This window comes from Anopheles moucheti, chromosome 2, assembly GCF_943734755.1.
Source record: "Anopheles moucheti chromosome 2, idAnoMoucSN_F20_07, whole genome shotgun sequence".
NCBI lineage: Eukaryota > Metazoa > Arthropoda > Insecta > Diptera > Culicidae > Anopheles > Anopheles moucheti.
The window spans coordinates 29,152,752-29,168,322 of NC_069140.1; the positions used below are offsets into that span (position 1 = coordinate 29,152,752).

The 15,571-nt window shown below is 43.8% G+C and overlaps 1 protein-coding gene across 1 annotated transcript in view; it reads left to right on the top strand.

The window, feature by feature from the left end:
• The first annotated feature begins 7,541 nt into the window (after window positions 1–7,541).
• LOC128304900 (protein TANC2) overlaps window positions 7,542–15,571 on the top strand; it is a 109,019-nt gene continuing 100,989 nt past the window's right edge. The window contains exon 1 of the mRNA XM_053042148.1: window positions 7,542–8,673. Coding sequence (XP_052898108.1) covers window positions 7,542–8,673 — 1,132 coding nt within the window. The remainder of the gene's footprint in view (window positions 8,674–15,571) is intronic.

Consider the following 15,571-nt stretch of genomic DNA (forward strand, 5'->3'; position numbering starts at 1 on the left):
TTTGCTGTTGTGGATGTATCGGCAGGAGTGAGAAAATGTTTATTTAAATTGTTGGTGTCCTGCACAAAATGAAAAACCCCACGGCACACGGGGAACATGAAATCAGGGGAATAAGTAAGTGACTGTTTGACTGTTCGGAAAAATGGTTTGTAATCTTTACATTTCGTTTAATGTTAGAAGCACTGTTACGTTTAAGAATGGACTGAGAGAAATATTCTAATTACTTGTATGTTCGTTAATAAGAAAGGGCAATCAATTATCCCAACCTTTTTCCTGTAACAACTGCCATATAAACCTAGCAAAAGTAAGCTTTCTTTATGAGATCTTTTGTAGCGATTTTTTTAAGGCAACTTTTAAACTCAGACTTGAAAAACAAACTTCTCTCCGCAAGGCTATTCTTATACGAAATTAAAAAAAAAAGCCAGCAAAACAAAACAACACCCAAAGTGGCTCGTGATCTGCTATTTCGCAATGCGTAACGCACAAAGTGTAAAAGACAAAACAAAACTTTCGCCCCTAATCGTCGACACGCTGCCATAGGATATATGCATAACACGAGGGTCCTATTTTTAAGTTCACATTCACTAAACCATCACCGTGGGCATTGCTTTTTACTAACTTTCTCCGCCCATCCGGGTGCTCCTTGCGCAGCGAAGAAGCAAACGCCAAGACTCGCCAGTTTGCTGCGCATCCCGGGGACAAAATATTCGCTTCGTATTTCCATCGGTGTGGGGTGCAGCAACACACCGATTCCAGAAATGTAGATGTCTAGACAGAGGGGTCGAGGTACAGAAGCAAACCGGCAAAAAAGAAAAAAAAATGCACACCATTTTATGCAAGCAAATGGGGAGGAAAAATCGCATCTAGCCGATCGCGAATGGAAGATACCGATCGCGATGTGCCGAAGAAAAGGGCGTTTTTTTTGCGGAGCTGGATTTCGTGTCTGCCAAAAAAGTGCATTCAACTTGAAGTTTTCTCCCGTTTCTGAGGGGTACGATCCGGAACCCCGGCACGCATTTAAGTTCAACCCCGAACTGGCGTCTAGTCGACTAGAGGTGTTACCGGTGCTTGCGCATGGTTTCATCACCCATTCGTTCGTTGTATACCAACGATCGCTGCAGTTCATCGGCGTATGCAATCACCGAACGGTGCGTAGCCGAATGACTGAAAGGCATCCCGACTGAAGTCAGCTGTTTTTCGGGGTTGTGTTCCACGCGTACATGCACAAACCGTGCCCAGCACTCTAGTAGACAGTCGGTCAACCCTGATTGGACACACGCATGTTGGTGGTAGGTAGCATGCCGGGGACAACGAGGTAGAGATCGCCCGGCTAGAAAACCCCTCCGTTGCGCTATGCGACGACGAAATGGACGAGTTATTTTTAAGGCCACCGATCGAAGTGGCGCACACATTTGCCGGCTGAAAATAATTTCAAGAGACACTTCGTCCGTTATTGTTGCTGCTACTGCACATTCCTGGCCGTCTGCGTACGGGGCACGGCAAAGACTTTTAGCTAGGAGCCTGCTCAGCGCCAAAAGACGGGGGGACGATCGTTGGGGTGCGAGTTTTTGGGTGCGACTACTCCCAGGCGTATTTGGAGGTTGCGTATGCTCCCGACGCAATAAACGGCAACGGAGACGGACAATTGCGTAGTCTAATAGATTTACGGTTCGATGTTGCTATGGGAAAGATTGGGGTGTAGTAGCATCTCCTGGCGTGAATAGAGAAACATGCACGAAAATAGGTAACATCATTGAACGATATGAAAATATCATTAACTATTAGCATGTTTGAAACCCTGTTTTATCTAAATCTCCCCAAAAAAGGAGCATAAAAACAAATCTTTCAAAGCAAAACTTGACCAGATATATTTCTATACTCTAAACTTCAAATCTATCGGCCGAGTACACCCGAAATAAGATGCCCTTTCCTGGTCGTTTTTCAATTATAAAAATAAAGCTTAAATTCTAAATCTTTTGCCGTAATTAAATCATATAATATTATATAGACGGTCCGGTGGCATAATGGACCTACTCCATACATTCCAAAATCCAATCCGGACCAATCCCTCGTATCAAGGACTGACTCTGGTTATGTGATTAAATAAGTCTAGTAAGTCATAAATGATAGGCATGAGCTAGTAGGTCGTTACGCCTAGAAGAAAGAAGGAGAGAATATTATATTATCTAATAGTAATAGCTTCTTCATAGTCATTTGGGATCGGGCCGATGGTGTATTGGTAGTGGCGCTGGTCGTCGCACGACAGGCACCGGTCCAAAATCCCATCCAGACCGGAGAATCCTCCGTACGCAGGACTGTCAATCCAGGAAAGGGTAAATGAAGTCAACGAATGCCGTAAGTGACAGGTCTAGACCTCTTGAGGTTGTTGTACCGATAAAGCAGAAGGATACTATACCAGTTATAACTTTTATTATGTATAGAATCCCCCAAAACGGAAGATACTATAATATCAAACAGTTCTGATAGAAGAACTCTTCCGGAACTTTGCTAATTTCTTTTACTTAAGTATGCATTTAAAGCATCCTCTACAGTTCATTTTTTCCTCTGCACCAAATCTAGAGTTTAGTGATTCACATCCAACACCGTCTATAATGGAAATGATATCATCTGGTGTTGAAACAAACCAACGTGAATAAACAGGACACACCGTTCCACAATGGTGGTAGGTGTTTTGGCTCTGGCACTGTACGATCGTATCCATAACCATCCACTCATCATATTCCAAAACACACCCGCATCTCCCTAGCAGGAAAGCAACGCTGCAGAACTGCGAACGAGATGTGACGGATGCTGAATGCAGTGGCGGCCAAAAATAGATATCCTCACCCGCCCGGCGTGCCAAGTATGTGGGACACATGGGAGCGGGGTTGTTTTTTTCAAGAGCATCGCAAAAGTAGATGTCCATCCGGTCGGTTCAATTGGCGGTGACATTCTGCAGCCGGACTGTTGTTTCGACGACACAGCCATCAAAACCAGATGTCAGACTATGAAGATCGTGTGAAGGACATGATAATCATGTGTGCAGTCTGCTGGAGTTTTGTGCATCCTTCCGGTCTAATGTACTGTTGGGGATCGATGTTAACAAGCCCAGTGCTAATTTTGAATGTCTCAAGGTACGGTTGAGGCCATTGGCATCACTCTATCGAACCCAGATGCCATCAGGTCGATCGTGACCATTGTCTGTCTGTGAAAGGAAGCTCCCATTAATCATGCACTGGATCGGTTCCTCGTGTGCAACGGTGCATTGGTTGAACCCCCACCAAAAAACGGCACGAAACCGGAAGAAGTCGTCATATATTCTCCCTCATCTTTTTGTTTCCGCTTGCAGCTAGCTCTTGGCTGGTCCTGTCGCTACAAGAACCCATCTGTACAGACAGTAGAGAGCATCTTAGACAATATTGTTTTAGCTTTTGTTTTCTTGTTACTAGACCGACTAGACATAAAGAGGCAGACAACAAACTCAGCACGCTGCTGAGCATACCGAGGGACTTGCTCTCGGTGCGGGGTAGAGTCGAACGCGGACCAAGCGGATCGCGAAGATGAATGTTTTAAAATCCCGTGCAAAATTTCGCTAAAATTAGCTACATCAAACGTTGCTCCTACGCACCCGACATCCCGTCATTGGTTTTGTGCCGCGTCTCCGCCCTAGCCCGTGGGGATCTAGCGGTCTGCGGCGTATGTCTGCATCGGCGGGACCGTGTTACATGTGTTCCGCGGTGCAGTCATGGCGGATGGATGCAATTTTGCTAGCCCCAACCGATGGCTCTCCCCATCCCCTATCAAAATTGATGAATGTAAAGGAGGAGTTGCGCGAGGTTTTGGGTGGTATGTTCACGCGGTACGATAGCACCGGGTCAGCTGTTTATGGTTTATGGCCGCATCGCAGTCGGATGAATCATGCTGTGTGCAGCACATCCGCCGCGCTTCGTTTCATGTTTTACTTTGATCGAGGCGTATGGGGAGCACAGGGCTGCGTTTCGGTCTCAGCGTGAAGGATTTACTGGCGAGCTTCTATGTCAATGTCAAGGAAGGGGAAAATGAATTATAAATCATGAATTTGTTTGCAATTTTATTGCTTTTTGAAGGTTGTTTGAACATATTGTTTGAGCATTTGTTTGCAAAATTCCGATTTTTGGACAGAAAATACGTAATGCTACCCATTACAAACACGTTGTGGACATCTTGCATGGGGAGAGTCTTTGCTAAGCACCCGTGATCCATGCAGTAAATCGAGCGTGCCGTATTAGCACCATGCGCGGATGATTTTATGCTTTTCATGCATAACAAATGGTGCTTTTGCGTAATGATGCGTTTCATACACATTTGTACAGACCACAGGAGTGTTGAATTGTTGATATTTTAATTTAAACCCACTAGCATAACCATTTCACGTTCCAATTATCGGTGGAGCATTTGTTGCCACTGTCTCGTATGATTGACGGTAAATAATAAAATGCATTAAAACAATAACCAACGAGATGCATAGTTTGATTATTATTATTTTATTGAAGGGCCGGATCGATCCTAATGCTCAGGCACAATGATTTGTATTTCTAAAAAAAACATAATACTTTCACATTTCAATTAAAAATGGCCTATAAATTAGGATAAAGATGCAATAATTCAGACGTAAAAACACACAGCATCATATGCAACGTTGCATTGAACCCGTGTAATTATTTCAAAGTTCGTTCACCGCAGCTCTGCGATTGCGTAATGCATAATAGTCCCGTGGATGGATGAGTTTCTTTGGGGGAAATCCAATGCCTTACATTACCGCAAACCTAAAACAGAATAAAAAAAAAATAAAAAGCTAAAAACACAGGAAAACAAAATTGTCACCCAAAACATGATGTCGGTCGGTGATATTTTCAGATGTCGCGTATGTTTTTAGCCCGTGACACATAACGCTCACACCGGGGGCCCTACATTGGGTAATCTTGGTAGAAGGTTACGCGGCATCCATGGAAGGATCACTAACCGGAGGGCATTTAAATTTTTCGCATTTTGCATTTTTAGCGTCGGTTTATTTGCTTACATTTTCCGTTGGCCCCTGCATTAGATGCAGCGTTCTGCTGTACGGCCTGGCTGGAACAGGCCAACTGTCAGCCGCATGAAAGATGATCATCGGTTTGATCCCTTGCGCAAATGGGGTGGGGGGAGGTAGGGGGGGGGGAACTCCTGCGCACACACACACACGGGAAACTAAGCAAATTTGGTTTCGTTTTTCCGAGCGCGAGGAAAACTTGTGAAGGCCGGGAAAAAGTGCACGGAAAGTGCCCGCGCGCAAACACGCACGCATCTCGCCGGTAATGCGCGTGCTGTCGTCCGTCGTCGTAGTCATACGTCGCGTCATGTCAATCGCCGACCACGGTGCGCGTGAGTGCAGCCGGTTGTCCCGCGTTCCGGGCCGTGCGAGGGGAGAATGCGTCGTGTAAAGCAAGCTTAAAAATTGTCCCCTGCCCGCCACCGAACATGCCGCGGCCCGTCGGACGGTGCGGAAGAAATAAATGCACGCCTCGCTGTCGATCGTGTGAAGGCGGCAATGGGAGGGGGCGGGAAAACAGCGGACGATAGGGCAGGGCGGGGGCGCTATTCCTAGACGTTAATGAACGGAAGAAAACCGGGTGTGCGGACCCGGGTAGGGATGTTTAAACACTGTTGCGCAGGGGCATATAACCCCCAGCAAAGATTTTTCATCTTGTGCACGGTCGGGTATGTACGTGGCACGGCTGCATCTACTACAGGGTGGTACGTTTGTCTTCCAGCGTTTTCCACGTGGCGGTGTGGCGGGTGGTGTGGGTAAGGAAAGCAACGTAGACAAACGAAGGCACGCGATCGTATGTGATGCACGCGGTTGCACCGAGACAGACGGCGTGCGACGATCGTTAGTGTGGTCTAGGTCTGCTAGGTTATGCGCCACCATTGGAAGGTGTTGTATGATGTGGGTATTTATTTCCCTCTTTTTTCGCTCTTTCTCGCTTTCTCGTTTGTATCTCCTTCCGGCAAATTGTCCGCAATCGGACAAAGTACACCCGGGACGATGGAAAATTGTTCGTTACGAAGGAAAATGCAACAGAATGTGCATCCCTTCGGAAGATGTTCGACATTCACATCGTTTCCCAGCGATCAGTTCCGTCCGTCAGCCTTTGGTTGTTAAGTTAGGGAAATTGTTCCAAAGGTTCCATCTACGAAAGTTAGTCGAAGGAAATGTTCCAGGAATGTCACGCGTGTGGTACCGAAAATGATTTGCCTAGCTTTGTATAAGGGTGACGATTGCTGGAAATGTGGTTTTAATTGTTGACTGATCTGATGTCTACCGGAAATGGTTTGCCGTACAGCTTACAATCTTGCATTCATGCAAGAGATCTTTGTAACAGCGTGTTCCTAAATATTGGGTTTGTGGTTTTGATTGAACTTTATTTTCACTACAATTTCATCACCGCAATTGTGTGATGCGATTTAATATAATTTTAATTAAAAGATTATTTAAGCATTCTATTTATTAAAATAATGTTATGGCAAAACAAATGTCCTTGTAGAAGAAATCTTTATTCACTCTCTCTATCTTCTATCATCCGAGATCACTATTATACCGGATCGCTATAATTCGGGAAAAAATCTCGTAACTCGAATTTCCACGTAAGTCAAATCCTGGTGCAATTTCTTTTATACTTTAAAGTTAATTTATTTACCGAATCAGGCGATTTTTAGAAAGATTACATTAAAATAAGTTAGAAAGAAATGTTTTATATGACAAAAAAGGTATTTTCAACCAATTTTTCACCTTTTCGCTTATATTTTGTGCTGTAAACTAGCTCTTCTGTCAAATTTCCAAAAACCGCGTGTCTCCGAATCCTCGCATAAGAGGAGCCGTGTATCTCGGGGACTGCCTGTATTCATTTCAAGCATTCCAATAATAATGTATGAAGTAAACAAAATAATAATGTAATGCTTATGATAAACAAATCCTAAAACACATCAGTAGAACTCACATTACCGCAATGTTTGCAAAACATTTAACGCTGGCAATACGAACGGAGGATAAGACCGCTGAAATAAATCTGCGCTTCTGTGGTTGTGCTTTCATTATTCACAGCCACATTTGCATTGTTCATTGCTTTGGGTCTCTTTCACCAATCCAGACTGTCGGCAAGCTACCGCTGATGTTTTCTTCCGATAGGGAATTCCAATTTTATCCATTTCCCCTAGGCATTTTCTGCGGGAGCGCTTAATTCTGGCCGGCTGTGGTCTGTGGTTTGGGGGATGGCCGGGATGCTTACACGAGCGGTCGTTGAACGCTGAGTCAGTCGCACAGGAATTTGGTTGCCAATTTCAGCTCAAGAAGAGGGTTGCATTGCCGGCAGGAAATTGTTGGGATGCATGCACTCTGGTTTTTGTAGAATCGTTTTGTTTTGTGTATTGATTGTCTTTCTTTTTTTAATTCACAGGCAGAGCATGACCGGATCGGGTATTATATCTATTCTATCAACGACTTCTTCTGTTGTGAGTTGGTAACGATGGATCAATCAAAGGAAAAACTGCTAAACGAATCGATCCTTTCGGATGCCTCGAGTGGCGATCGGATGATGGATGGGTTCGTGAGAATTCCCGCCGATGATGGTGAGGAAGCTCGTGACACCGTCGATTACGCAGTTGGTGGTGTGATGAACATGTCGTACTTTCCACCGACTACGGAAAATGCCGAAGATGCGACCATATTTAAACCGGATCAACTGGTACCGGATTTTATCCTCGGTCTTCCGCACCATTGCTCGACGCCGAAGAAAAACGGACGACCCGTGTCGATGTACGAACCGTGGACGCAATCGAAACCATTTCGATCGCTTCCTGCGGAAATGCTGCGCCAGACGACAAAACTTATCGATATAGAATTTGAAACGGAACAGGCAGCCGTCGTTGCAGCTGCCTCGAGATCCTGCTGGGAGGCTGAGGATGCTGACGAGTTTATAACCACGCTTGATGAATCCGCCATCCTGGACATCGAATCGTACGAGGATTTAAATCACATCTACACCCAACCAGGCGTGCATTACAACAATAACAATAATAACAATGACAAACATAACCATCACAAGTTGATAGTGGCTGCCGACGTGCATCATCAGCAGCAGCAGCAACCGCGATACCAACCATTACCACACATCTTTGAATATCCCGTGCATGAGCAAAAGTACGAGGAGATCGAAATTTATGCGACCGTCAAGAAAAAGCCCCGCGAACGGACGCCTCAGTCCGCGATCGATCGTACGATCGCGATAGACACGCAGGCGCTTTTGCTCGCCTCCGGTGGGGCACCGGTGCAAAAGTTTCCCAAAATTATGACCACCTCGTGCTATGGAGAACTCCACAGCTACGGTGTCGCAGCACCGATCATTACCGGTGGGTGGAATGAACCGGGTGCGATTGTGAAAAGCAATGAGAATCTGCTCGACGCGGGCAAACCGCTGTCGATGAACAGTTCGTTCATTGACGAACTGCAATCCGGTAACAGCTCCCTGTATGAACCAAATTCGATGAATTCGTCGATCGATTTTGCGCGGTACACGGCGAGCGAGAAGACGCGCGTACGCTGGTGGGACGACTTTACGGAGGAAACGGAAGCCGAGCTGCAGGATATCGCGGAAAAGGGTAAGTGTAATAGACTTTTTAATTACATGTGATACATTTATATAACTACTTTTAACAAAGGTTGCGAGCTGTCGAGCGACGAAGGGCTATAGATCTATCTCGGCTTCAATTTGCTGCTAGATAACACTGATCACTTAGCAATACGGCCTGGCCGTTCCAGAGTAAATAAATAAAAAAACACTGATCACTCTTTGTAAGGTATCTTGGACACCAAATTTGGAATAATTTCTGGACATTCTCATAGATTTTTAAAATGATCCAGAAAATGCGAGAATTCCAGATCTATCTCGTCACATTCTAGAAACACTTTAACGGAACCCTAGATGCACTTTAACGGAATAGCGCCGAGTTTACCAGTTGAACTTCAAACCTAAATTCTTCATAGTTTCCTTTGAAACAGCTTTAGAAAAGGCGTTATAATGTATTTAACGACGAAGACTCGACCTATTGATACGAGTAGCTAAGCGTACACAGTTTTCTATTTTATCAGCAATTGCTAGCCTGCAATTTCCCGTACTCGATAACCGAGGGCCATAAAATATCGTCCGCCCGTTCGTCTCGGTACACATTGGCCCATTAATCAGTTCGTTTGCACCGACCGGCGCCTGAAGCACACACACACTGCATATACTACGGACGATATATGATATCAGCTAAGCGCCGATAGGTACTGTTGCTGCAAATAAAATGATTTCGCTGTAAATTTATCGACGCCATAGAACGATGCCGGGACTGCGATTGGTTTTGTGGCGTAAAACAAAATCAAGGCTGGTACGGCAATAGAAGTTTTATCACCCTGCACACAAATGTCTCCCCGTCGGTGCATTTGATCTGTTCGGTTTGGTTAGCGCAAATTTAAACGATTCAACTGTCTGCCAAACCCGTCAATTGGTCATCAGTTCGTGTGTATTTTCAGTTTTGTTGGGACACCGGTTCTCGTGTAACGTAATACACATCGAAATGCCATGAAACAAGAACAAAATCAAAATAACCGCCAAAATGGGGAGCTAACCAACGTTGTAGTTAAGCTTATCTTAATCGGTTTCCATCAGATCATCGTCGGGTTTGAAATCTGCCCGCAAATGAGTAACACAAGCACACAGTAACGCTACCTAGCACCGTAACGCTTCACCGATCGTCAATGTGATCATGTATGGATATTAGCCTAACTCTAAGCTCGAGCTGTGGGTATCAAGCCGAGTTGACATCATGGTTGCTGGTTAGAAAATGGCAATATTGACCAATACGTGCGTGGGTTGTTCTTCCGTGAACAAGTGTGAACCCCGGTACGTCATAAAGCTAAAAATGTAAATTTGTCGACTCGAACGAACACGATCGTACGTGCGGTTCGCGTGTGAAACCATTCCCCGAAATGGGCAGCGCACGCTGGTCAGCAGTAACCGTGGGCTGCAAAATGGTCGCAAAATCGAACTCATCGATGGGTTTGTCGTATGCAAAAAAATGGCCATCTTTTGAGGTGTTTGGTGGACACAGGTTACCGATGCTTTGCAGTTGCTTTGCTTCGGGGTTGGAATTTGGATTGTAATCCTCCGCGGAAGACACTATTGTTTCAAAGAGCAAGCGACTATATAAACAAACAAATAAAGATAGCTATGGAAATGCAACTCCATAGGCGCAAAAGGAATGGGGTTAAACACTGCGTTCCATGTGGGATGTGGACTGGTTTTTTTTTCGTAAATATTGGGATCGTAACAAAACCACAACAGTTTAGCCATTATTTAAGTTTGCAGGGGTTTTGGATAAAAATTTATCATAAGTCTCTGAAAAAAACGAAACAAATTTGTCACCGTGAATGGACGATTGAAATTAAAAGCTTTACACCCACGTGGCCAAATCTGGAAGCGATTAAATTATGAGAGCGAAGTTTTGTAATGCAAATTAATATTCGTTCAGCTGCTGGCCTTAAGGTATGGACGAGTTTGTTTTTGTCAATTACTAAACAATAAAAACATGATCGACTGCATTCCATTCTGAAGTGCTAAATATTGAAATGTATTCATTCTACAATGAGATAATTTAGTGTAAATAGAACAAAGAAATAATTTAGAGTGGAATACAACCTAGTGTTACAGGGTTTTCGAGATAAGCTGCCATTCATGTTGGAACCTGGTCTTGTTTCTGCTCAAATTAAACGGCTGTTTTTGATGGAAACTTGAAAACCCTGTAAAATAATTCTTTAAAGTTGATTTTTATTTAAACAGAAAGTTCTGGGAACAGCTGTTTGATGTGCACAGGTGTGTACACGTCTGCGCCGGTATAAATAATCCACACGCACGTAAACGCTATAATGCTCGACCGACGCCACTTAGCTCAGCAAAAATGATAACCGAATCGAGCTTTTTTTTGCAATCCAGCATTATCACTGATGTTTCCAAGGCGCCCAACATTTTTTCGTGCGAATCGCTATGTCTTATCATGCACAATACCAAAACAAATGCCAATGCGCACTGCGCAGGTATGCGTGTGTGAGGCACAGTTTATACGCAGCTTACGGAACGGTTACGACCTGCACAAGAGTGAAGAGAAGCGTTGTAGCCTACTTGTGTAGGCTAGAGGTGGTTATGGATGGGTTTGCAAAAATAGAAACGTTCTGCACAATACACCACTCCATGCTAAAGCGTGCATGAACGTGTGCGTTAGCATCAAGCCATACACCCGCGCGTGAGAAGTAGGCGCCGGTTTGCGTGTGGATCGAACATCATCATCGAACACAGTTTGCGGCTTGATCGTGGTGGTAGTCTTCGTCATCTCGCACGCTTACGTCGCCTGTTTGACAGGTGCTGATGAGTGTTTAGTATTTTGCCAGCGCGTTCTCGAGGCTGTCCGTTCCAAAGTTTGCTCGTCGGTTGGCGCCTCGCGGGTGATCCGCGCAGTGTGGCTTTCGCGTAGTGATCGTGCCGTTTCGAGCAATTGAAGCTGGAGTTGATCAACAAAATGTGCAACATGGTTGGCAGCACGAATTGTCACAATTGAGAGCTACATGTTGTTACGACCGGCGTGATTAGAACGTGCTCATTTCCCGTTCCTCGCAATGAACGGTGCCGAATGAAGCGTGAAATATTGTTATCCTTACGGTGGCATTAAATTGTATTCCCTCGAGTGTGTGTGTGTGGTGAAGAGTTATCGTTCTTATTATGTCATCAAAGAGTGTCTAAAGTTTTGCGATAAAAAAGATGAAAAGTTCATACGCGCATTGAAAGTGATTCATACGCCTAAGTGCCGATTCGTGTGAAATTGGTGTCAAAAAAATAATCCCCCCTACAAGTGTCGTGATAATAGCGTGTTACCCGATGTTACATCGCGTACGATAGCGATAACGTTACTACACGCGCGGAACGGAAATTCAGCTGATGCAGCAACAATGTTTCGAAAGTCGCGCCGGATAAGGATGGGAACGCGCCTGGGAGCAGGTGGCGGAATGGATTACGATGGCGGCACGAGATCGGTATTCGGTAAATATGTCGTCACTAGTTTGTAATGTAACCCCCTTCGCACACCATGCGATGAAACACACGCGATGTCCAACGGACATCGTTGCGGCTTATCAATTGATGAATGCGGAACTGTTTGGTCTGCTGAGTTGCGTATGGTTTGAGGCACGCAGTAAGCAGTTTTGTCTTGTGAATGTAATGAAACAAACACAACTGGAAGAAGATCCTGGGGAAAAAAGTACTTTGAGCTTATACTGATCTTGAGATGAATGGGAACGTGCGTCGTTGTTAATGAATGAATTATGTGTCCTCGTGCACTTATCATGGCTAGAATTATTGTGCCCGATTGGAAGCTTCCTATTGATTCCGGTTTGTTTTAGTGATTGTATTATCGGTGGCGTGTAACGTGCCCGAGGCACAGAAATACGGTCACCCTGCATAAGCAGCATTGTGTTCAATGTGTGCATACGTTTGCAAGTTGAAAGAAAATTTTAATTTAAATTTTAAAGAAATTTACGTAACTCGAACCATCGTGTAAATATAATCTTCTTTATAATATCGCTTCAATGATGCATTCTGAAATCGAATATTTATCTCCACGTTACGGAGCACGTTCATAATTGATATTTTTACGTTTATTTCGAAAATTTGAGTAATATTTTATGCAAAGTAATTTGTGAAATGGTAAAAAATATCGTTTTTTTTCAACGGATCCATTTGACAGCCATTATTTGAGTTTTTCGCCAATATATTAAAACTTTTTGGTAGACGTATTACGAAACTAACTTACAAATTACAACAAAGTCATGAATTTTTACGTTAAAATAATGAAATTCTTTTCCCCCAATCTAATATGTAACGAACAAGGAAATTTTTAAATATCTTCCTTTTTCATTCGCTGTTGTAAACTTTATTTCATTGTATAATTACGTACCAGTAAATTAGTGTGAAGAACCCAAGGACCATACTATCATCCCCTTTTGCTATATGGTTCTTTTTTACAAGTTCTGCTTAATTCAAGCATGGCAAGAATAAAAAAAAACTACATCAGACCGATCCATAGAAAACCCATCGTTCGTCCATGCGTCCTTGGAAAAGGCATGGGATTCACTTTCACTTACACTTAACGCGGCTTGCACTCAGCTTGCAACAAGATATGCAGTGGTGGGTTAATTTTTTTTTATACCATCATCATCTCCGTTATCGTCATCATCATCGCCAACATAATCATTATTATCATTCCATTAAGACACCGGCCTCTCCGTTCCGGGGTTCCACAAGAAGTGCCACGGGATTGCGCTCTTTATATTTTGTTGTGAAAATTAGGTTGATCTTTTTTGCCACTTTTACCACGCAGGGCGCACGGTTTTGTTTTGGTTGCATTATTTGTACAAAATAAAACAGCGGTAAAAATGATCATCAGCACCGGATAAGAAAAGGTACGTTCGTCATCGGGTGCCGTGCGACGGTGATGGGTTGCATCGAATCATCAAGGGCTTTTGCTGTACGATACCGGAGGCAGTGAGAAAATTGAATTTTTCAAACCATCCACTGAAGCGGGCAGGATGCAGGAGTTGATGCAAGGTGTACGGCTCCAGTCGCAACCATGCAATGAGAGTAAAAAAATGTTTAATAATATAAGTAAGCAAAATAAAAACAAAAAAAAAACACACACAACAGCAGCAGCATACCACTTATAATGAGCCTGCATTTCTGGAAGATAATCATCGGTGGTGAAGGAGCAGCCACGGTGTATGTGTGTGTGTGTGCAGTTTGATGATGATGGCAGTGAACATAATTAGAGCTGCCATACGTTTTTCTTGCCATTTGTCCCTGCTGCTGCACTATGATTCTTTGCCATTGTCATTGAATCTCGAATGGTGGGCTTTTGTGCTAGGAATGTATGCTCCCAATGTGTCCTTTCTGAGAACATTATCTTTTTGCCCGAGCCTGTCCAAGAAGCTTCTGGAGCGTATAAGTGGCTCGCGGAGATTGGCAATTTCGGTTGACGCCTTGGCGTAATCAAGGCTCTTGCTTAACCTTTCCCGATGCCCCTACGATATCGAAAGATTGGCTTTGTGATACTTGATGCATGTGCATGATAGGCATTGAGATGGAGCAACCTTAATGGATCGACGGGTTTGGAACGAAGGCTTTGAATGGAGTTGCCTGCACTAGCTCGTGATGTAATATTGTATTGAAGCCATGGGTACTGCTAGACACGATGGCTGCAGGATTTGTCATTTAGCCAATTGATCTTTATGACAATGATGATGATACTGGTGGCTGTCAATTATGAAGGCCGGATAATAATAGCGAACAACAGTGTAAACCCCCGGGGGTGCATAATTCATGTTGTATTCGCGGCTGAATTGCACCATTCGAGGTAAAAGCGGGATGACATGCGTAAGGAAATAATTAATTCGATCCGGCTAAAGGCGAAAATTGGTTTGCGAGGTGAGGTTAATTTTGTTTTAAGAAGGTTGGTCGAATGTAAAATTTAATTAATGTAACAATTTACCATACAATACGTTGCTCCACAGCAAACAATGCGCGAACGGATAATGAGTTGAGCGCAGGTGCAGGTATCGGTGTCGGTGTAAGGACGTTTTAAGGTACGATTTATTTCTTTTTTTAACTGCAATTTAAGTTGCTCGTCCATCATTGTTGGGCAAACAGAATGATTGCATAAGAAATTTCAATTAATTTTCATAGTCATAAGGGGATGACTTTTCATTCCCTCCGCAAAACATGTTTGCACAGCTTGGTTGATCGATTTTTCAACACACTAATCTTTATCGCATTGCTCTGGCCAGCTTATGCATATCCGTTGGACCCCTTTGCACACTGTAGCAATTGATATTGGTTGCCTGCAATGTAAGGTTTCTTCTTGTGGTTGCATAAACCGGCTTTCACCTGCAAGTTCCCGCAGGCTGGTCTTTGAGTGGCAAACAGTAGCCAATACATGATTTACGATAATTAAAGGAAAGTTATAGTTCCGTTTACTATCCCGCCGTGGAAAATTGAATGTAATTGAAAGGGAATTGTAATATGCAGGTCTTGTAAATAGCACTGCAATGTGCATACTCTTGAGGGCATGCTGAAGTCTGTTTTGAAGGCACAACTGCAGCATATAAAACCATATTTGAAGCATTTAAAATGCACCCTGTATGATCAATTTCAATTTTAAGGTACAGCCATACACTGGAACGCACTGCTTTATACACATTTTGCCACTAGGGACGGTTTATTTCGCTTTTCGTTACCACTACATTACGTTAAAGCCTCTATCCACATTTTCGTGACTGTCCGGATCAATTTGCGGCGAATGCAGAGTATGCCAATCAACCAATTCTTCATGGGTTATGTTTTGTTTGTGAAAACAAAATAAATTTCCGAAACAATTCGGTAATGCCGTCTGCTCTGTTTGCTTTCCTGATGCAGTC